We start from the raw sequence: 24,625 nt of genomic DNA, 5'->3' as shown, positions 1-24,625 counted from the left end.
TTATATTATATTAATATAAATTATATTTACATAAATATAAAAATTATAGTTTTGCAACAGTTTTCTTTATCTGCTGTCATTGGGAGTTAAATATAAATGATACGTAAACTGTGGTACATGTGGTATCAACTCCCCCTTCCCTCACCAGATTCTTCGTTTGTTTTGTAATTATATGAAAACCTCAGCATTTTAGTTCAAAATCATATCTGGAATGTGGGATATAAAACTTTCCTTCCCGGGGCAGGAATTATGGGGGTAAAACTTGAATTTAACTGTGTCTCCCCTTGTGTCTGGCAGAGGTCTTGGTATGAAGGGAGCAGAGGTACCAAATGGAGCCAAGACACCTGCTGTGAACCACATGAAGGAAATAAATTAACAAATGAAAGTAAATTAGGTTTATTGTGTCTGCTGGCTTTAACATTTAAACCCTAGAATTCAAGGGGATAGTCATTTGTATGCTACAGTTTTTCCTTATGTAGATAATACCAAGCTTTCACAAAATAGTCAGTGAAATCTGGTAGATTGAATTATATAGATCCTAAGGTCTACCGTGAGATACAGCTAAGAATCTCAGTCCACATTAAAGTCATGTAACTTCTAAAAATTTGCAATTAATCTAACACATGAAAGCACCTATATGGACATTTAAAGGTCTGTGTATTTGGATGGCATGAAGCCAGCTTTTGCATTGATAAACACTAGGGGCATTTCTCCTGAAATGTTAGGTATATTTTAGTGTCATAACTGAAGATGTAAGCAAATTTAAAATGCTTGCTCTAAATTAAAAGGGTTCTAGCTTAAATGAGCAGCTCCTTTATAGGAAGATTTTTGTCACAGCGGTTTTACTACATTTTAGTGATATTAAACAAGAGAATCGCATTTCATGTAGTTGTCCTTTTGAAGTTCTTACTTCAGATCTTTTTACTGATGTTGTCAAATTATTAATACAAGTAGGATAAGACCAATTAGCTTACCTCTTCACCTCTCCCATAAAGCCTTTTTTTTGGTCTTCTGCAATGTTTCTGAAGGATGAAATGTGAACTTTTTCATCTTATTAAACTACTCTAGGTATCAAACTGGTTTGGAAATAAGCGAATCCGGTACAAGAAGAACATAGGTAAATTTCAAGAGGAAGCCAATATTTATGCTGCCAAAACAGCTGTCACTGCTACCAATGTGTCAGCCCATGGAAGCCAAGCTAACTCACCCTCAACTCCCAACTCAGCTGGTTAGTTTTTTCTTTGATTGGGGGTGGGGGGAGGAATTGTTCTCTACTTTTATACTTGCTTTTCTTACATAGGGATTTTCTTTTTATTTTTAGACTTTTGATTGGTTAATTTCTGTATTTGATTGTATTTTTGGATGTTAATGTCACTTTGGGCTCTTCCTTTCATTTCCAAAGAGCAATCTGTTAGACTGTTTACAAGGTGGGTTGTGTGGAGGTTTGCATTAATGTGTCTATTAAGTTAAGACCAAAGTAAATTGGTTAGCTTGATGAGACTTCTAAATTCTCCCCTCAGGGATATCAATAAATAAGTTAGACATAATGCTTAGAGATAGTCTATTGGGATTCTGTCATTTGGCCCATTTTATATAAAGTTTTTATCCTTGTCAGTTTTGCTGTTCCAGCAACATAATGTCTGGGTCACCTATTAGCGTGCATTCTATGCAGAAATATTTACTCTTCTCGCAAATATCTTATTAGATATTAGATATTGGTATGCAAAACCAGGCTATGAATATTTCTATGTATTGTTTATAGTTGTTGTTCTTTATTGCTTATGATTATCGGTCATGTGCTATGTAATAGGTTTTATTTCAGGAAATAAGCATTATATCACTAATTTAAGAGTTTAGGTCAAAATACTATATTTTGGGGTGTGCCTTGTGTCATCAGTTCATAATTTCTACATGTGAAAAAATATAGTTAATAGTGCAAAAAATATAACCTTTGTGTTTGTAAGCTATGGAAGGCATGTGGTAATGTTTTTTTCCCCTTCGGTAAAGGAAAAACAAGTATTTTCTCATTAAATAAGTTTGGTTTGACTTCGATTAGTGTGCACAGCTAAGAAAATTGATGATTCTAACTTAAAATGTTACCAATTTAAATATATTTGATCATAATATGATTACAAACCTAATGTCTAACATTCTTTAGAGTATGTGGTATCTTTGACCACAAAGCTTGTTTGTCCACTAAAATAAGTTTTCTTATAGTGACTTGTTACTGGAGACGATGTAGGGTTCCACAGACTGATGTCTCCTGTGAGCTTCCAGATGTACAAATTTGTTAATGATAAGGTTCTCCAAGTCACCGGGCTATACCCAGCATGTCTTTTATGGCCTTCTTTTATCTAAATGGAATCATGCATGAAGAGTGGCCGGGGCTTTTTCAACATGAATACAATAAAATAACATAGAATTCAATCCAGTTTTAATTTTCCCAGCGCTACAGGTTAGATTCCTATGAGGAGCAGATTTGCTTTTTGAGGAATATTTTGGTTTTTTCTTCCTCCATCATGGTGTGATTGACAAGGGATCAAAGCTAACAGGTTCAGTAACCAGAGAGAGTTCCATCTTCTCCATCTGGTCAATTATTAAGAATTTCAGACCCAATAACATATTGAACTGTGCTGCTAGGCAGACATTTTCACTTGTCTCTTTGGAAGAAGTACAATTCTGTCAACATTAGCAAAAATGCACTCAACACTCCTGCAAAGGTTATCATAATGCAAAACAGATATCAAAATGACTTTTTCCTGTCCCTGGTATATCTGCATCGCAGATGGCTTAGCATGATTTATGACTGGTCCTTAGAAAGGCCCTGTGGACTTTCTTCATTACTAAATTCTTAACTATTTATTCTTTCCTAAAGCCCTTAAAAGAAAAAAGTAAGCATTTTAACCCTCTACTCTGTGTTTAAGAATTATGGTTGCCTCTTATGGAATGTCAGACTGTGATTACAGTTTTCTAAGGAATTTTTTTCTGTTGTCTTAAACATCATGTAACTATTCTGAACACAAAGTAAATTATTATGGAAAATTTGAGCTAAGCCTTCCAGTTGTGCCTAAGTTGTTGGAAATAATCCGCACAGGAAACCCTTTGTAGTGCTTTTTCTAAAGTAGAGACAAAAGAAAATACTATTGTATGTGTGCAATCGCATGGAATTGTAAAAGATAAACATTTTAACAGCAAAAGTTACAAATGGGCTTTTCTGTATTTTCTTTTGCTCTTAACCAACTTAAATCATCCACACAGATAAAGTAGAACTTTAAAATGTTCAAACTTTTCACATAAGGTGTTTATTATGTTATGTACTTGCTCTTCAATAATTTCAAAAGATAAATGATAATTGAAATAAATTTTAAATAAGAAGTTAATATGTGAAAATATATTTTGGCAGAGTTTGAAGTCTAGAGTTGTGGAACCTAGGAACTTTTCATAGCCTCAGTATTGAAGCAGAAGGTTTTTTCTCAGAGTTTTACAAAATATAAGTACTCATTTCTATTGTAAAGAAATATATTTCTGGCTGGGTGTGGTGGCTCACTCCTGTAATCCCAGCACTTTGGGAGGCCAAAGCGGGCAGATCACGAGGTCACGGGTTTGAGATCAGCCTGGCCAATATGGTGAAACCCCCTCTCTACCAAAATTACAAAAATTAGCCAGACATGGTGGCGCGCACCTGTAGTCCCAACTACTCGGGAGGCTGAGGCAGAAGAATCACTTGAACCTGGAAGGCGGAGAGTGTAGTGAGCTGAGACCGCACCACTGCACTCCAGCCTAGGTAACAGAGCAAAATTCCATCTCAAAAAACAAAACAAACAAACAAAAACAAATATATTTCTTTGCAAGTAAATCCTCTTCCTGCCAGAGGCTTCTGTATGGAGAACAGCACTTCAGTGTCTTAGATTACTTCCAAATATTTCTATTTGTTGATATGTTCCATGTCTCCTGTTTTCTTAAGCATAATCTATTTTTTTTTTAATCACTTAAGACTAAAACCCGGGGGGATTAGCAAACATTTAAAGACATTTAGCATGCTTCATAGTTTATACCAGCAGAGTTAGACAAAATGGATGGAGCAAAGAGGAAGAATAGAAGGAAGGAGAGAAAGTTAAATTTTGAAAAAAGAAAGCAAAAATAGGGACCAGTTGAAGCACTGGTTAAAACCTGGGGTGTATAATTCTTCTGTAATAACCTAGAGTAATGTGTTCTTCATTTCTTAATTTTGATGAGATTATAAAACCTCAGAAAAATGAGGCCCTTTCAAGAAGCTTGGATTATCTTCTGGAGAGGATTTTAACATCCAAGAAGAAAGAAATTGACTTGTGCATTACAGATGCTCACTGTGGCATGCCATCAGCATTGAAATTATATCACATTCTGTGATTAGATAAGTGGTAGTGGGCTTACTGAAGCTCAGAACCCCAAGATTTGAATTCTTTCGCTTAGCTGTGTGTTTGTGTCAAGGACAACAGCAAATCTTCTTCTAGCACTATTTTAGTCAATGGCAAGCCCGTATACATAATCTTGTAATACCCCTGTATTAGTTCGTTCTCACACTGCTATAAGGAAATGCTTGCGACTAGGTATTTCTAAGGGAAAGAGGCTTAATTGACTGAGGTTAGCATGGCTGGAGAGGCCTCAGGAAAGTTGCAGTCATGGCAGAAGGTGAAGGGGAAGCAAGGCACCTTCTTCACAAGGCAGCAGGAGGGAGAAGTGCCGAGTGAAGTGGAGAAGAGCCCCTTATAAAACCATCAGATCTTGTGAGAACTTACTATCACAACAGCATGGAGGAAACTGCCGCTATGATTCAATTAAGTTCATCTGGTCTCTCCCCTTTGACACGTGGGGGTCGTGGGGATTATGGGGATTACAATTCAAGATGAGAGTTGGGTGGGGACACAAAGTCTAACCATATCAACCCCTAAAAGAGGTTTGATGTTTTCAGGATCGATGAAAGGTTATTATATTAAAACTCAGAGCCTTCGTGCCCTATGAGAAGTTTTTATATAGTACACACAGAGAGAAGGGAACACATCCAGAGAAGTCGACTGACACTTTAGTAAACCCACAGGAATGTTTATAATTTTGTTTTTTAAAACCAAGTGAAAATATTTATCCTACTGATGTTCTATCTCATGTTCTTCCTTAGTATGATTCTCCTCTTTATTTTTAAGTGAAGAGTGAAAACAATTTCTCCTGGAATTGGAACTCTACAACCCTGACCTACATACCTATTGAAGGGTTTTCACATTGAACCAGACAACACTTTACTCTTTCGCTTTGTCCCAAGTAGAAAGTAACAGTGAATTTTGGAATTCACAAGGGGAAATGGAAAAGCAAGCATGCCTGGGACTTAATTAAGCTTCCATCTAGTAAAAAGGACCTATCCTTTGAACTCCCATATGGTATGAGAGTCCAATCTATCAAGCTGAATCAGGCTGGCTACATAATCTACCTGAAGTCTTGTTTTCTAAACTGCAGAAAATGGCAACTACTTTATTAAAATACTGTAAGAAATATTGAGTGAATACATTTAAACACGGAGTTCCTTAAAAGGAAAAAGTAAATCCATTCTTGTTCTAGGTCTTTGGTTCTCATCTAGGGGCAAATCTGTATCCCCAGGGGACATTTTGTAATATCTGGAGATATCTTTGGTTGTCACAATTTTGAAGGGTGGGTGTTACTGGCATCTGTTGGATAGAGGATAACCATTGTAGGGCTAACCACCCTACAATGCATAAAATAATCCCCCACAATGAAGAATATTTGGCCCAAAATGTCAGTAGCAACAAGGTTGAGAGATCCTGTTCTAGGTTTAAGCTTTATCATTATTCTTTTTTTTTTTTTTGGATTATGAAATTAACTGATTTTTTTTTGTTTTTTGCTTTTACTTTTTTTGTTTTTCTTTAACAAATTTAAGTCTTCTGAAGATTCTTTAGAGTAGAAATGCAATTTTTGGGAACTTGTCTAATGAAAATGGATGTGAACACATTACCACATCATGATGTTTGCCCAAGCAAATGCATTAGAATCATAAATGATCTATTATTTCTTCTCTGCCTAGTTGAGTGCAGCTTTAGTTTTCTGTACATGCCCCAAATGTCTGGGTGGCAGTTTAAATGAGCTGCTTGCCTTCCTTCCCAAACCAAATTCAGAACCTTTTAACCGACAACCACACCTTAAAATGTGCGTCTAGTAGTAGCTGATGGCTTCAAAACAGCCTGCAGGTAAGGTTTCTGAATGATCTTCTCAGCAAGCCAAGTTATTCTGTTTCAGCTCTTTGAGAATGCCACAGCACCTCCAAGAGAGCCCATTCACTATTTGTCAGTGAATCGTGTGCGTCCCAGGAAGTTATCCATTCCATGATAAATTCTTTCTAACTTGCAGTACTGGGTACAGAACATGTCCTCCCCTTGTAGTTCAGATGTTTTTGTGGACTTCTGTCTGCTTTATTGTGGTATTAGTGGCACCTGGTCTCTTCCCTCAGCACAACCACTGCTTCTGGAGTGAGAAGAGAAGAGAGTGAGAAGCCATGGTAATATTGTAAGTGGGTGTACAGACACAATGAAATGCTGAAACAGCACAGCCAAGAGCACAAGGGACTGTTCCTTCAATTGCTGCTCTGATACAAATGCACTTGTACATGAAGTACATTTCTATGTGCATATTTATCTCTGTGTACATTAGGCAGCCAGACATATTTACAGTTTATCTATGCACATGTATTTTTTAAATCATCTGTGTCAATTGCAGTATGTATCTTTTAAATGACACATTCCATGTCTTCATGGTTCCATGGATGCCATGTCATTGGATATCATGTAGCCTTTTGGGGCTTTCTCCCATTTCTAAGTTTGTGTACCAATTTCCAAAAAAACATTGGTCAAATTTATAGTCCTTATGTTTAGGCTAGATTTACCACAGTGGAACCGGTGGAATCTGAGTGGTGCCAGGATGGACCTTAAGGTTGACTCTCTGGATGATAAGACATCATCTAGAGATGATGGGAGAGAAGTAAAATACCTGAGCTTGGGTGGGGGAGCCTGATGACATATAACAAATTATAATTTGGGTTCTTGGAGCTGATTCTTCTTAGTTCTGTTGACATCTAAATGTAAGCATGTATTATAATACATTACAAAATGGCTTTTATTATTTAGGTTATATCTGTGATTACAAAAAATATTTGAGAGGGATAGTACTAGTATACAGAGATATTATATATCTACATGTGAGCATGTGATCTGTGCCACACATTGTTTCATTCATATGTTCAGAAAGATAGTTTCAAAGATAGTCCCATATTAATGGAAGGAAGTTACAGACAAAAGACTTTGTCCCACTGACTGGGTATAAGCCACACCTGGTCAGATCTTACACCTGTTTTGCTAAGGCCCTACCTTTCCAGTTCCTTTCAGATAAGCTAAACAGAGAAATGTGGGCCAGATGAGACAGGACAAGTTGCAGAACTATGGAGATGGCATAGTCCTTTGGTTGATGCTTGAGTCCTCCTCTAACCCCCAAAGAAAGCATTTATTTTTTCCTGGAAAAGAAGGAATGAGAAGGGAGTTAGGTGGAGGATTGTTTTATTTAGTAAAATAGCTAGTTTTTCTTTGCATGTGAATGAACATCCCACAGGACAAACAAAATTTGAGGGTTTTTTTGTTTGTTTGTTTGTTTGTTTGTTTGTTTTGTTTTTGTTTTTGTTTTTTTTAAATGTGGAGTTGTACCCAGGTTTATAAATCGTCAGCTTTCTCTAAATGGCTCTTGCCTTTAAAGTATGAAAACACCATGAATAGCATAGATAGATACCATAAATAAATAGTGCATTGTGTCAGAGTTTAGAGTTTGTCATTTGTTAAGTGGTCCTTCTATGGGGAAAGAAAGTCCTCTCTTCTGCTTAGCTGCACCTCTTCATGTGGGGCAGGAAAGCTCTCAGAGCTCAAATCCCTACCTGAGGAGAAAAGAAAAGTGTCAGAGCTGAGGCATGAATCATTGTTGGGCGATTCCACACTGATGATGGCTGTCTCAGAATATGAGGGCAAGAGCACAATTTGAGCAATATAGGGTTGGAAATAATAGAGTGCAACTGACCTGGGTCCCTGAGGTCTCTCCTTTTCCAGGCTAACGTCATGTTTTAACCAAACCTTGCACGTTGAGCTTTCTTTCCTAATGCGCTGAGCTGCACGATGACTTCAGAATAATATTAAGCTTTTGCAAGCCCTTATGCTTAGGTTGAATGTGGGCTAGGTTCACCACAGTGGAACCAGTGGAACCTGGGTGGTGCCAGGATGGACCTTAGGCTAACTCGCTGGATGATGCCTCCATCTCTGGGAGGTGAAAGCAGATGGCTAATGGCCCTTCTTGAGGCCCACTTATTACTGTTATTATTATTATTATTATTATTATTATTATTATTAGCAGCAGCAGCAACATTTCATATTTTATGCATGCTTGAGAATTCCTGGCCCGTTATTTTGTTTTCTCCATAGTTGCAGGTGGCAGAGAAGGGTAGATCACTCCCACATATTCTTACAGTCCTCAAGGTTCCTTGGGCTGTTGCCACCTTGCAAGAAATTTCACCTTCATTTTAGAAATTAAGAATGTCATAGACCCATACATAGTCCTAGTATGTGACAGTGCCTTCATGCATTCCCTCCCAGGTGCTGCTCCTCACAGGGGAGGGGATGGTTTAGCAATGGCATACTTAGAATCCAGTTGAATAGTTTATGTGCTCTATCATGGTGGCAGAAATACCACTGACCAGCCCATAGCCTCCATTTTGTGGTCCCCTGGCCAACGCTACAATTTTAGAGGCATAGAAGAGAGATCCTAGGTCTAGAGACTACAATCCAAATAGACTAAGTTGGGACGAATAAATGTTCCCTTTCTCAGCTTGAAGTTGCTAAGGGGAAGCAGTTCTATTGACAACTTGCAGTAAGGTATGGCTTCACATAACATAAACAATATGCACCCTTTATTGCTTGCTCTGTTCTTCATGCTACTAACCAGACTCTGTTGGTGTTATTTTTATTTTAGTTTTTATTTGGGGGGTTGCTTTGCATGTCATTCTTCCTCTTGGCTGTTAGTTGCGGGGTTTGAGCCTTTTCCTTTCTGTGATTCAGGTGCCTCACTCTTTCCTTTCCAGGTTCTTCCAGTTCTTTTAACATGTCAAACTCTGGAGATTTGTTCATGAGCGTGCAGTCACTCAATGGGGATTCTTACCAAGGGGCCCAGGTTGGAGCCAACGTGCAATCACAGGTAGGGACCCAGCCAATATGCCGCCAGGTGAATGCCTTAGAGTCCAAGAGCCCTCAGTCATATTGGGCTTCCTGCTTCTGTCCAGAGAGAGAGAGAAAGATAGATCAGAACCAAAACCTTACCAACGACCAAACCAAAATCAAGACAACCATTGTCATGGGGAATCTCGTCCACACTTTGTGAATGCATTTGGCTCTGGCTTTTCAGTTGTACCAGGAAGGCAGGAGAAGAACAGTAAGCACAGGGCAAGGTGACCGAGACACATCAGGCAAGTGGAACCAGCATATTCTTTATTCAGCAAAGGGAAAAGGAGGAGGTGTCAGAATGTTATCTCAATTTCCAGGTCTCCCTCTCATGTGTTGGTTTCTCATGCTCAATATTTACCATATAAAGAGGCAATTAATAAGCAAGCAAATATATTACTATCTGATGTTTTCATTTTAAGCTTTAAAAACACCCAGCCAGGTTGACTAAATTCATGTCTTAGTCATCCTTTAGGTCAAGGGACTTGAGTTTCTGGTGATGAGTAGACGTCCACATTGGGAAGCAAAATCAAGCCGTGTGATATCAAATCTTAGTGCTCCATAGTAAGCAGATTTCCTTCATGATACTTCCAGAAGCCGCCCTACCAGCTCAGCATGAAACATGATGTGAGAGGGTCGAGTAGTATGCTGTGGGTCAGAATTATTAGGGAAGTTCTGAGCCATGTCAGTCTAGTTTCCCACCCTCCATGTGGAACAAGAAGCATTACAAGCCCAGAACAGACCAACTGGTCAGCGATTCACCCCTTTCTCGAGAAACATTGCCTGGAAACAAGTTCGAAGTGATATGGTCAGGCTTTGGTCAAGTGACTAAACAACTGGCCATCACTTAAGTCCTCAAAAAATACAAGGTCTCAATCAAGTACTGCTCTGTCTGTGAGATGACTGCTCAAACCTCCTCTAAACAGAACCTTTGTTTTTGTAGGATACCCAGCAAAGGAACAGCTATATAGGATGATCTGTAGGGAAGAAAAATGGGGAGAAGAGAAAATTCCTTCATGCTTTCCCCTCCAGCTCCTCTAGCACCCTACTCCCTACCATCTCATGCAGACTTGTTGAACTAGTTTCAATGTGGGGATCCCAGTTTTCTTTTACCATTTTACTGTCTTGCTTACCGAACTCAGAACTCATTATGGATTGGCATACAGAGGAGGCTAGCCTCCTCCTAATGGACTCTCCCAGGACAACTGTCTCCAAAATGATTGCATTAATATGGCATGCCCAAATGGTGGCCTGCCTGATGATGATCTGCCTCCCTTTTCCTGCGCCTCTCTGACTAATTTTCTCTCTGTTATTGTTCATCTGTTTAGGTGGATACCCTTCGCCATGTTATCAGCCAGACAGGAGGATACAGTGATGGACTCGCAGCCAGTCAGATGTACAGTCCGCAGGGCATCAGTGTAAGAAAACAAGCCCCCCCACCCCCTGTTTTGTTTTTATTCTTTCCCTACCAATTATTTCAAAGCCGTAGGGCCCAGAACGCCACTTAGTAGGACTTATCTTAGCTTTACGGTCACCTACTTTCTTGTTTCTGTATCGGCCATGCCATCGGCAGCATTCTACCCACACAAAAAGTGGCGATTGGGCAGGCTTCATGCAGGCAGCTGGCGTCTAGGGCTGTCAGACGCAATCAGTGTTTGCATGGCACCTGCGGCCACATGCGTTCAGCTAGGGGAGCTGCTAAACAGGTGACACCTAGTACAACAGTGGTAGGAAATGTGACCACAAGCTGGGGCCTGGGAACCTGGGAAGTGAAACTAGTAGCCGAAATCCATTGCATCCATGTCTGTGGTCTGAAAAAAAGAAATATTTTTTTTTCATTCTGTCTATGGACAATTAAAAAGAAAATTAACGCAGAAGCTGGGTATGTAGAAGGGATGGGGAGGGGTGCAGACCATCTTCTACTTGTTCTTGGGTGCACTGGCGGCTCCTGACTAGCATGAAAATTCATAACGACAAGCTATGTCGCACAGAGTGAAATCGATCAGACAGACACAAGGAGAACCGAGTGTAGATTTGGGACAGCAATCCAACTTGATTTCTCAGATCAATCGTCTGCTTTCTCAGCAGCGGTGACAGCAAGCTGGGACAAGAGGGCAGCCTGGAAAAGGAGGCCGTTTTTTAGATCAGGAATGATTCCTGGGCTTTTGGAGGTCACAGAAGGCTTGAGTAGAACTATTGGCCCTTAACTATTGAAGAGAGGTTTGGGTGGTGGGGTGGTGATCATTTTTTATTGTTTGTTTCTGTTGCTATGATTAAAGGAAATGAGGGATCGAAGGAAGAAGAGTTAGGCATGATTTATTAATGTAATCTATACTAATGGAGGTAATAATGTCTGCAGTGAAGGAAGTGATGGCCCCTTCAACTCTGCGTTGGTCAAGTCATACATGATTCTGTCTGGTTTGGGAGGATTAAGAGAATATCAGTTATTTCTCAGATCAGATGAGGAATGGTTGAACACGTTAGGAATTCGTACCTCATAAAAGAGAAAATTTGGGGGGCGTCTATAGTAGTGTAAGGCATGCTAACACTATTAGAGTCATCATGAATGATCTAAAGGGGTTAGGATAGGATAGGACTACTGAGTAGTGCATTCAGAGAAACAGGTTTCACTTCAACATCTGATGGACCTTTCTCACAGTAAGAGTCTTCCGAAGAAGGGATTGGCTGCCTTTAAGAGTTCTCCATCCTTGGAAAATTCAAACGTGGCTTGGCTAGCTGCTTGGTAAGGATGTTGCAGAAGGAAGTCAGGCAGCAGATTTTGATTGTCTTGGTAACTTTTAAGGCCACTTACCTTAGGGAGTCTTTATTGTCTACCATTTTCAGGCAGAATCTTCTCTGAGTTTATACAGTATTTATCAAGTCTTCTCTGGAATGGAAGGAGAGAAGTCAAAGTTAACCCTGTTAAACATACTCTGGACAATCATGTTACTTTCTAGGAAGGATTTTCAGGACAGGGAGATTCTTCCCATCTTGTGCTTGTTCTAACTACATTAACTACTAGTACTGCATTGATGGCTGACTTACTGGGAAGACTTCTTGGAAAAATACAAGAGGCCATTGTGGGAAAGTGTATTCTCCAAAAGAATTCCAAATGAATGAAGTCGTTGGGGTTTTTGTCTGAGTGCAGGTTTACACACACATATGTTTATGTATTTCCTGAATCTTTTTGGGATATAAGATAAGTTCTTCCAGAGAAAGCTTTGCTCTGTGCATAAGCAGAAGAGAAGAACATGAGGAAAGCACAAGAGTGTAGGAACAAGAATCAGGCCGTATTCAAAAAGGGAACTGAAGGAAGTCCACGTGACTGAGCAGGAAATGGGCCTGACACTTCTGTTATTTGGCATCTTTCTTCCCTAATTGGGCAGCATAGAAGAGAGAGAGCAGCAGTCAGACTCTGGGGAGTGGGAAGGTCAACACTGACCCCTCTGACATCATCTGATGGGCTGGGAATAATTTCTGAAATAGTGTAACCAAACATGTGCAGACAATTATGTCTGATTACATAAGCCCACCACAAAAACTGGGCTTGAAAATGCCACTTGAAAAAGTCTCTCACTTTGCATTAATTTTTTTGTCTGTGAACTGTGGTTATTTTATTTCTGGGTCTTTAATATGCAGGGTAAACGAATCAAAGGCTGATTGTGATACATTCTTTTGATATCAGTTTTAAATTGTGCCACCTGCAGGAGGCTAAGCTTGTAATAGTGAGATGTATTTTTAGATGGTGGTATTCGATGCTGAGACGTGTGTGTATAGAGCAGGATGATGACTGCCAGCAGGAGAGAGAGAGGAGGGGAGACAAGAAGAGACAAGGACAGGAATGAAAGCTTTGAGCCAAGAAATAAAAATAAACAGTTCCTAACCCCAAAGCTTCAGTGGAATTCCCAGCTGGGCTCTGGATTGTGTTTGAGTCAGTGGAGGACATTTTCTGGGCAGCCTTTATCTGCTCCCCTGGCTGGGCTTTCACGGCACCCGTATCTTATCCAAGCAGCATCTATTTTAAGCCCTGTAAAGTTCAGACCACTTGCCTTTAACTGACCACACAGCAATAGGATTGCAAGGTGCAGTGGTAAGAGTCCTGTAAAGGGAGTTGGGAGCTGCTAGTCCTAGAGACTCATGTGCCCATGGGCAAATATTGAATCTCTCTTCTAGAAAATGGGGCCAGTAATTCCCACCCTTTATGCCTCAAGGACTGACTTAGGGAAAATGAGAAAATAAGTAAGGAAGGGCTTGGCAAAGCATAAATGTTTCCACATGAATGCAGTATGAAATTTTATAAGTGATAACTTTCTAATTTGACCTTTTTTCTCCTCTGATGTGAGCAGTTTTCTCAGTAGGTAGTTCCTAGTGAGGATAGGTTAGGACACAGTTGTCACTTTTTTTTCTCTTCTGATGGAAAGGTGTGCTTTTGAGATGGATATAGTGTTGTGCAAGGCCTAAAGACCCCCTTCCTTAGCCACGGTGAGAGTTAAATTATACCTCCTTAAGTACTTTGTGTTCTCATATGACAACGGGCAATACTTACTAAGCTTAGAGTGGCTCTAAGTAATGGAGGGAGATTATTCCACTTCTCTGTCAATCAGACATACTTAAAGATCACTTAGCTATCACATTCTTTCCTATCCATTCTCACCGCCACCATCCTATTTCTAGAAATAGTTCATTAACTAGACTATTGCCATAGCTTCCTAATCAATGTTGCTGTCTTTAGTTCCTCCTCTCTCCCACACACCCTCTGAATTTTGTCATTCTTTGCTGAGATGTCTACTGCCTACCCAAGCAAGCTCAAACCCTGAATACAACATTCAGGGTCTTTTACATCTGGGCCCAGCCTTCCTGTCCTTCTACGTCATCCTGCTACCATCAAAATAAGCTCTGGATGCCATTCAGTATGGCCAGCTCACCTTTACCTCATTACCCATTTTCCCCCTTACATTTACTCATGTATGCCATCTACACAAATGTCCTTTCATTCCTGCATCACCTCTCCATCCCACCCCACTATCCAAATCACACTTACTCTCAAGCCCAGCTCCTCCTTCATGTCTTTCTTCTTAGTCCTTCTCCCCCCTTCTCTCTATTTTATCACAGACACATATTTTCTTTGCACTATACGTGTGTGTACAGGAATTACCTCTGTGTCTTTCACTTCTGCCTATGTGTATGGTCCTAAAATGCATGTACTAGTTGCTCAAAACATGTTTGTTGAGTGAATAAATCAAGGAGGAGAAGAAATGATGCTATTAGATTAAAAATGCGTTTTAATGACCAATAGCCACCTCTAGTGTATCAGCTGTAAAGTATCTGGTGAGAATTATTGTTTTAAATGCTTATCCACAAATATACTGGCTTTAAGATCCAAAAATATCCTTAAGTCTTTCTTTTGGAAAAAGAGTTTCAAACTTTCTGGCTGATGCATATTCTCTGAGAATAAGATCCAAATCAACAGTAAGTATGTGAATTTATATGGTGATGATATTGCAGAGATAATTATCCTCAGCAGTAGAGTCATTCTTATTATGAATTTTATAAAATTTCTTTCACTCCTCCTATCCTTAAAGAGTCCCCGTGTTTCTATACTAAAAGAATCCCTGTTAAAAAAAAAGTATATATATACCTGTTTGTAGGATAGCCATGCATGTAGCCGCATAACATTGTTTGTGGGATAGCTGTGCGTGTAGCAGCATATCATTGTTGTCATTGGATTCTCATTGTTGTAAGTGCCCTGCCTACTAGATGTGGTACTGGAACCTCCAAGGACGACCTGGGGGAAGGTGGAAGCAACTTGAAATTGGGAAACTTAGGTCCTTCTTGTGACTTTTCTTTTAAGGAGTCACTTCACCTCTGTGTTTTTGCTTCATCTGTAAAGTTTATTAGATAAGCAAACTGAAAGCTCTCTTTCAGCGCAGCAGCTCTAGAATCCTACATTTATGATCTTTGATTGTTACTGTTAGCTTGAGGGACACCAGACTAAACTGTAGATCATCCCTCCGGAAAACTCTTTCATTAGAGTTAGTAACTTCTATTCTTTCTAGCCAACCCCAGTGTTCAAATTATATCTTGAAACCCAAATGGGAAGGAAGAAGTGCTCTTGTTACACAAACTTTTCTCTTTGAATTCCTTGGATATTTGTGAGAGCAGAAAGCATTATTCTTTAGGGTAAAACCTTTTTTTTTTTAGGCAGAGTGTCACTCTGTCACCCAGGCTGGAGTGCAGTGGTGTGATCTCGGCTCACTGCAACGTCTGCCTCCTGGGTTCAGGCGATTCTTGTGCCTCAGCCTCCTGAGTAGCTGGGATTACAGGTGTGCACCACCACGCCCAGCTAATTTTTGTGCTTTTAGTAGAGATAGGATTTCACCATGTTGGCCAGGCTGCTCTCAAACTCCTGACCTCAAGTGATCCTCCTGCCTCAGCCTCTCAAAGTACTGGGATTATAGTTGTGAGCCACTGCACCCGGCCACTATGTTTAATTGTTTTAAAATGTGGGTTATGGGAATGAATTTACTCCAGCCAGTCTTTGATATAAATAGATACCCCTATGGATTTTTCTTATTCAAAAGGTTTGGTGAAAATGGAAATAGGTGTTAGCACTATCTCTACAAAAGTAACATGCCATTAACATCAATTTATGACAGAAAAAAAAATCTCATTAATCTTGCTTTGTAATCATTATAGTAACAGAAAAATAGAGATGAAGCTTTTATCATTGTAAGCTATAATATAGGTGTTTTGTTTTTTTTTTCTCCTATGTTAGGTAAGGGGAAAAGGAACATTTGCCAAGTAAATAAATAGAATATAAATCATTAGGACAAAAATAGCCTCCTATTTAAATGAACATATTTCAGACATTTGGCTACCACAGGGATACTTAGTAATACTTGGCCACATGCCATAATTTTAATTTTTTCTTAACTATTTCTAAGAGACCTCCTTCTACTTAAAGTATATATTAGTAAGATGTTGCCACATGTGGAATTGTAAGGCTGGGAACTGAGGGTAATAATTAAAATTCATATGCAAATCTTTGAAAACTCATGTTAATTATACACAGTTTTAATTCTTCTATTTTACCAAGCTGAATTTGAATTTCAAAGGGATGAAAACATACCCAGATGTGCCCCCCAGTTGGTTGTCTTTGGGTACCTTCTGGTGCTATGACCAGGAACTAGTGAACCGCTCCCAAACTGAGGGGTAAAAGAACCAAGGAAAATCGAGAGGTCTGAATGTGGCAGACCAGACTCTTTAGTGTTTGAAGGCAACAGGGATAGAGTAGATAGACAGAAGCTAACAGCCTCACTCTCCTTCACGACAAAACCAATGAGAAACAGAGTAAGTCAGTGCCTTTGCTTCTTATAGGGCCTTTAAACCTAGCACCATAACAAACCTGAGACCAGAAAAGCATTTTATTTCAGCCCACAATGACTGAAGAAGCAAAAAATATCCCAGTATTGTGATTTCATGTGCAATCCAATGTTCTTCCCCAGCCGCTAAGTGAAAGCCCTTAAAAGTACAAATGAGGTCAGATCATTCAATGGCTTATTCATGCATTCATTTATTCATTTGCTTATTCATTCATTCATTCATTCAATCAACAGAAGCATTTTTTTTTACCTTGGGGAATGAAGCTACGTCATGGTACATCCAGATCAATTTGGAGAAACTCTGATGTCAGTCAGGGTACATTTTCCCTTTTAGTCTCATTCAGCACTTCGTCTGGAATTGAATTTCCTGTTCCTGAAAGGTTACACCAAGGGAACTGACCAACTCTGTAGCCTAAGAGGGAATTTGAAATTAAATTATGTGACAGAAGGGGGGAATTTAGGACCAACCAGCAAAGTTTGAGAAAAGTACCAACGCCAACCAAATAGATATACCACGGACTTAATAATATAATGATAAGCGTTCTTTTATAGAAACTCCTTCTCTCTTTGTAGAATTGTCACAATGAATTATGATCTCAAACCTAGTGATATGATCACACTAAACATTATCACATTTAGGCTGTGTGTGTGTGTATGCGTGTGTGTGTGTGTGCGTGTACATGTACATTCCACTTTTGCCTGTGTGACTATGAGCAAGTCAGTTTCTCTTGATAAGACTCAGTTTTCTGAATTCTAAAGAGGACAGTTGAGCTGGATTTTGTCTAAGGCATCTTCCAAAGTCAGTTCCATTTATAAACAATTACTGTTTTTCCATTCCCAAGAAAATGCAAGATTGTATTTTGGGGAAGATTCTCCACTGTGAGATGACAGTGTATGCCATGTTCCTTTCATTGGAATTGGTGTTTTATAGCATCCTGCCCAGCCTGGCCCACATTTGGCCTGTAGCCATGCTGTCCTCAGGCTAGGATCTGGTTAGTTGTTCCAGACTGAAGTTGGGCCTTCCTTCTGCTCTGTGAAGAAAAATCACAACCTCAAAGGGATAGTTTGTTTTTATGGTTGCTCCTGAAAGTGGCATGGTCCCTCTAGATGTCAGCAAATATCAAGGTAATGAAATAAGCTGAGTTTAATTGTGGGAAACATGAGCATTGATTTCTGAAGATAGTCTTCTTCTTGCTGAATCTAGCCTCACCCCTTCTTGCCTTTTAGGAAAGAGTTCCATGTTCTTAGACAAGCTTGTTTTCAGATAAAATATTAGACTTCTTTTTTTTTTTTTTTTTTGAGACGGAGTTTCGCTCTTGTCACCCAGGTTTTAGTGTAATGGCGCAATCACCACAACCTCTGCCTCCCGGGTTCAAGTGATTCTCCTGCCTCAGCCTCCCAAGTAGCTGGGATTAGAGGCATGCACCACCATGCCTGGCTAATTTTGTATTTTTGGTAGAGACGGGGTTTCTCCATGTTGGTCAGGCTGGTCTTGAACTCCCGACCTCAGGTGATCCACCCACCTCGGCCTCCCAAAGTGCTGGGATTACAGGCATGAGCCACTGCGCCCGGCAAAATATTAGACTTCTTTCTCAGAAAATCCCTTTGTTTTAAAATCGGTAATTTTTAAAAATCCCAATCTCTGGCTACATTTGAGTTTGAGGAATTTTTTTTTTCATGTCTCTAAATATGTTTCCATTTGATAATATTAGTAAATAAGTAAATAAAAGTGCCTTATTCCACAAATGTTTGTTGAGATCCTTCTAATGTCCAGTACCAGGAATACACACATCAATGGGACATGGTTCTTGTACTTCATAAAGTCATAGAAAGCAAAAAGAACTGAGAGTTATCTGGTTCAGTTATCTGATTCTCTGAAAGGGAAGAAATATACCAGCCAGTATATTCAATATTATTTTCAAAAATTTGGTGAATGGCCATTATAAAGGGTATTTACACATATATAATCATATTCCTATCAACTATAAATATATGAATTGCTTATAAGCATGACTGACATTTGCTATTCTTACATAGATTTTGTGAGTGACTAGCAAAAGCTTTTCTTTGCTTCTAGAACCATGCTGTCCAATATAACTTCTTGCACTGATGGAAATGTTCTATTTTAGCACTGTCCAGTAAGTTAACCTTTAGCAAAACATGGCTCTTGAGCACTTGAAATATGTCTAGCTCGTTATCCTCAGCAAACTAACACAGGAACAGAAAACCAAACACCACATGTTCTCGCTTATAGGTAGGAGCTGAACAATGAAAACACATGGGCATATAGGGAGAACAACACACACTGGGGCCTGTCGAGGGGTTGAGGGGGAGGGAGAACATCAGGAAGAATAGCTAATGAATGCTGGGCTTAATACCTAGGTGATGGGTGAAGCAAACCACCATGGCACACATTTGCCTATGTAGCAAACCTGTACATCCTGCACATGTACCCCAGAACTTTAAATAAAAGTTTGAAATTTAAAAAAAAAAAAAAAAAAGAAGTGTTGGGCATGAGTTCCAAAAGACAATGGATATCAACTAAGTACTGTTAACATACAAGATATGACAATAAAGAATTAATACCGATTAGCTGCTAGATATAAAGATGCATACATTGTAAACAAGCATGTTTTTCAAAATAAACATCTTGAAACTAAAAAAAAAAAGAAATATGGCTAGTTTGAAAAGAAAATAAATTGTTAATTTTATTTAATTTAAGGTAATTTAAATTTTCAGTGGCCACTTTTGGCCAGTGGCTACCATGTTGACTAGTGAAGTTCTAGATTCTCTGCCGATTATTTGGTAACTGTAACTTGGTAAAGTAAGTTAAAAGAATAAATGTGATGGCGTGCAAAAGTAATACAAATAAAACTAGAAAATATAATTTAAAAATTTAGAATAGCTAGGAACTATGAAAAGCAAAGTAGGAAGAATTTACTAATCAACTACAAAGCATTAGAGGAATAAAATTGGCAGGAGAGTGATAAAATAGCATGTAAATTGCAAAATGAAGGTTAAAATGAAGCCACCAAAGTGGGGTGATGGCGTTAGAGGTGTCACCATGCTGTGAAAACAGAGTAGACTTCCTAACACAAAACACGGAAAAGCATGCTTTCTGCTTAAATCAACCTTTCTAAAAATAAATAGAGCTCTTTATTAAAAATTATATATACGAAGTTAACTCCGGTTGCATAATAATATGCTTCAAACTATGAAATAATATGGAGGAAGATTTAAAATATGAATATAGAAATACCTACATTTGTTATGGGTTTTTCGAAATAATGTTTAAGTGGGTCAGCCACTAATTCATCCAACCTAATAATTCTTCAGGCCCAAGTAGGACATGTCTTTGAACTCATCTTGAACTCTTTCTTTAAGTCTAAACCCTGTGGGGCTTACATAAGATAGAGGCTTTGTTTCAAGTCTTCCAGGTGACCTAAGCCTTTGCTGGCAGCCTGGCCTTTTCTTCCTCCCTGCCCTGCTAGTCTGTTCCAAGTGTGGTCTGCAGATCAACAACATTACCTGGGAGCTTGTGAGCCATGCAGAATCTCAGGCCCCGCCCAGACCTATTAAATCAGATGCTACAATTTAACCAGATCCCCTGGCAATTGTTAAGCACATTAAGTTTGAGAAGCTCTGCTCTAGTGTGTAAAGTCTACATGCTCTCTAGGGCTTACTGAAGAGAAGGAATTACATAGCTGTATTTGCATTAAGAATACCTTTTAAAATGTTTTCAACATTTTATTTAAAAAATTTTCAAACATGGAAAACTGGAAAGAATTTTGCAGTGAAATCAGTATTCTTACCACCTAGATTCTATCATTAATATTTAACTCTACTGGCTTTGTCATATTGTCACCCTTTTATTCTTCTGTGCATCCATCAATCCATCTTGATTTTTTCTTTTCATTCATTTCAAAGTAAATTGCAGACAACAGTACGTTTTCTCCTAAGTAAATATCCTGGCACATGTATCATTAACTAGAGTTCAATATTTATTTGCGGTTTTTTCCTCTTCTGGAACAAAATTGTACACGATTAAATATGCAAATCATAAGTATCCATTCTCTTGAGGTTTTTTGTTTGTTTGTTTTGTTTTTTGAGACAGAGTCTCCCTCTGTTGCCCATGCTGGAGTGCAGTGGCACGATCTCGGCTTACTGCCAACTCCGCCTCCCAGGTTCGTGCCATTCACCTGCCTCAGCCTCCCTAGTAGCTGGAACTACAGGCGCCCCAACCACACCCGGCTAATTTTTTATATTTTTTAGTAGAGATGGGGTTTCACCATGTTAACCAGGATGGTCTAGATCTCCTGACTTCGTAATCCACCCGCCTCGGCCTCCCAAAGTGCTGGGTCTCTTGAGTTTTAACAAGTGTAATACACTTGTATATAAATTTCCTACTCTTTGTTTTCTTGTGTGTACCTCATTCCTATAGTTTGCAAAACAAAATAAGAAGGAAATGGAAGGACAGGGCACATAGTTGTCCACAGAATAGTCTGTTCTTTTCCTGGCAGCCAGGGGATCCCTCCCTTCCACCTCCTACCCTCAGTCCCTCATTCTATCTTATAGCCAAGCATTGCTAGAAAGGCCAATTTAAATCAAATGAGATGGTTTATTCTACACTTGTCTCATGTTCTGATATGGTGAGCCTGCCTTTAAGGGCTTGTATTCAACTTATATTCACATTTCAATGAGAAAAGTTTTTGAGATATATAAAAATAGAAACTTTCTAAGAGATATCAGAAAGTTAAATTATAGTGTGATTACCTCACTATGACATTTTTCCTCTTTTGCCTTTTGCCGTTTCTCTCCTTTCTTCTTTCCCTTTATCCAGATAGACCCTTGACCTCTAGTCCTTATGCCAAGTGAAGGGAATTGGCAAGAACCTTATAGTGAAAGAATTTATGTGGCCTGGTGATAAACATTTTGAAGGCCGAATGATATGGAAAAGAACTCTTAAGAACTCAGTTGTGACTGTTCTGTTGTGTATCCTCTCAGGGTAGCATATGGAAGGCGTAAGACTAGTTCATTTCTTTATTAAAATAAAATTTGGAAAATTATTTAGACAGCTCTTTCCTGGATCTAGGCTACCCTACACCTTTATTGTGTCATATTTGGTTAACCAGCCTAGATAGTGACCCAGTGATCATACATGAGAGCAGGATTTTAGATCAAGTGTCACTTCGTTGAGAAACGTGTTGTGCTCATTATAACAGAAGGCAAGACTATTCTAGAATCTAGGTGTGCAGTATCAGTAGAGGTGGATTTTTAAAGTAACTTAAAAGAATAAATACGGTAGCCTGCAGGGGTGGTATAATATAAATAAAACTAGAAAATTAAATAGAAAATATAAATTTAAAAATTAGAATAGCAAGGAACTAAGAAAAAGAAAAGTAGGAAGAAAGAATTTACTCATCAACTACAAAGCACGGGAAGAATAAAACTGGCAGGAGAGTGATAACATTGCATGTAAATTGCAAAATGAAGGTTAAAAGCAATTAAGATACACAAGCACTGAAGAGAATAATAAAAACATGAAATAAGCTAGGATGAGTAGTTAAAATAAATAACACCAGCTAAGAAGATACTTACAAAGATTAAAAGACAGATCAACTAGTAATAAAATAAGGAAATGGTTTAAGGCAGTAAATTAAAGAACAATTAAAAAACAATAAGGAGAGAAAATTAACAGGCCAAAATGACACTTAATAATTGTATTAATAGCCAACATTTATTGACTTCTTTCTATGTGGTAGACACTTTGTGTACGTTAACTTATTTAATTCAAGTGTATTAAAATAATTAGGAATTTATTTTGGGGGTAAGCACAAAAGAGTTCAGAGAAGGGAAAGCCAGACGTCAGGGCAATAACCGTCCCCTTGCTAAAAAATAATAAATAAATAAATAAAAACAAAACAAAAAAAAAAAACTGAAGGTAAGCAAAATAGATCTGCAGATATCAATTTTCATTCCTTGTCTAATGTGGTGATTTTGCAGTTGAAAACACCCAGTCCCTGCCCTGGTACTTTTCTTTTACTTCCTTTCTAGATCACAGGTTCCTAAAGTGTCTAGCATTATAAAATGTACATTCTCTTTCCCTCTTGTCATAGGTAAGATTGACCTTTGTTAGGGGCAACAAAGTTCTCAATCAGTAGAATCCATAGCCCAAAACCTATGGCAGTGGGCACACATCTCGTAATCCCACTCATCTTACGTGACCAAGCTCAGGCCTACCTTCTGGAAGTACTTCCTAGTTCTTTCAGACTGTGCCTGTGTACTGCTTGGTACACAGGAGTTGGAATGGGATTTCTTTTCTGACACTTAACATTTCGTTCCTCACTAGACCATAGAATTCTGAAGAGAAGGATCTTAGTTTTATATCCTGTTCCTCAACTCAGGCCTGGCATACAGTAGGTGCTCAATGAATGCTTTTCAAAGTGAGCCTAGTTGAACCTGTTGTCAGTGGGTTTTGTGTGTATGTTTTTTTAACCAGCATTCTGACCGGATTTTCTGCCTGCCTTGAAACCCTGCAAACATGTATTTTGTATTTCTATTATCCAGAGAATTTCTCCCACGAGAAAATGGCTTTGTATGTGTGTTTGTGTGTGTGTGTGTGTGTGTGTGTGTGTGTGTTTCTGTTTACCACAGCCTGGTACCCATCTTTTACCTCCAACTTATTTATATTGCATACCCTATAATTTTTATGCCAGAAATATTTTATGGGTGTATGTATACTCTGGGATGGGTATATATATGTGTGTGTGTGTGTGTGTGTGTGTGTGTGTGTGTGTGTGTGTGTGTGTATTCAGAGCTCAGATGTCTGCTACTGTATTTTCTCTTTTCCATACTTTTTTTGGGGGCAGGTGCTATCTCAGTGGCCTTGAGCTTGATCCATAATTCATTCATTCACTCATTTGTTTAGCAGACATTTTCTTGGGACTTACTATTACCCAGAATTGTGTTGGGCATTAAGGCAAAGAAAATGAAAAGGAGATCTAATACCTGATCTTGAGCAACTCTCTGTCTTGATCTTGCTGTTTAGCCTGTTTCCATTGGCTCTTTCTTTCTTTCTTTCTTTCTTTCTTTCTTTCTTTCTTTCTCTCTCTCTCTCTCTCTCTCTCTCTCTCTCTTTCTTTCTTTCTTTCTTTCATTTATTTATTTTGAGACAGACTCTCACTCTGTCACCCAGGTTGGAGTGCAGTGGCACAATCTCGGCTCACTGCAACCTCCACTTCCCGGGTTCAAGTGATTCTCATGCCTCAGCCTCCCAAGTAGCTGGGATTACAGGCATGCGCCACCACGCCCAGCTAATTTTCTTTCTTTCTTTTTTTTTTTTTTTTTTGTTGTTGTTGTGAGACAGTCTCGCTCTGTCACCCAGGCTGGAGTACAGTGGCGCAATCTTGGCCCACCACCAGTCCCGCCTCCCGAGTTCTCGCCATTCTCCTGCCTCAGCTTGCCCAGTAGCTGGGACTATAGGCGCCCGCCACCATACCCGGCTAATTTTTCATATTTTTAATAGAGACGAGGTTTCACTGTGTTAGCCAGGATGGTCTCAATCTCCTGACCTCGTGATCCGCCCGCCTCGGCCTCCCAAAGTGCTGGGATTACAGGCGTGAGCCACCACGCCCAGCCTAATTTTTGTATTTTTTAGTAGAGTTGGGGTTTCACCATGTTGGACAGGCTGGTCTCAAACTCCGGACCTCAGGTGATCCACCCACCTCAGCCTCCCAAAGTGATGGAAACCACCACACCCGGCCAGCCCTGTTTTTCATGGAAAGGAAAAAACAACTGTTAACACTCTTCACAGGTAATTGTTGTATTTTGAAAAGAGTTATGAAATCACTTGCTGACTTTCTCTTCTCTGGGGAAAAGAGTCTGAGTTCCCTCAGCCTTTCTTCCTAAGACCTGTAGTTGGCAGCAAATTGCGTTGGTTGCTCTTCTCTAACG

The 24,625-nt window shown here is 39.2% G+C and overlaps 1 protein-coding gene across 2 annotated transcripts in view; it reads left to right on the top strand.

Moving 5' to 3' along the window:
- The window catches only part of PBX1 (PBX homeobox 1), a 295,354-nt gene that overhangs the window by 253,696 nt on the left and 17,033 nt on the right, over positions 1–24,625 (top strand). The window contains exons 6-8 of one of the 2 annotated variants that reach the window (XM_017886423.1): positions 1,069–1,228; positions 9,155–9,267; positions 10,619–10,708. In XM_017886423.1, coding sequence (XP_017741912.1) covers positions 1,069–1,228; positions 9,155–9,267; positions 10,619–10,708 — 363 coding nt within the window. The remainder of the gene's footprint in view (positions 1–1,068; positions 1,229–9,154; positions 9,268–10,618; positions 10,709–24,625) is intronic. The other variant, XM_017886424.1, reaches the window with a different exon arrangement.

The sequence above is a fragment of the Rhinopithecus bieti genome, unplaced genomic scaffold (assembly GCF_001698545.2).
Source record: "Rhinopithecus bieti isolate Rb0 unplaced genomic scaffold, ASM169854v2 scaffold_15436, whole genome shotgun sequence".
Taxonomy (NCBI): Eukaryota; Metazoa; Chordata; class Mammalia; order Primates; family Cercopithecidae; genus Rhinopithecus; species Rhinopithecus bieti.
The sequence above is the reverse complement of the archived record's forward strand: the minus strand, read 5'-3'. Positions and strand labels throughout refer to the sequence as shown.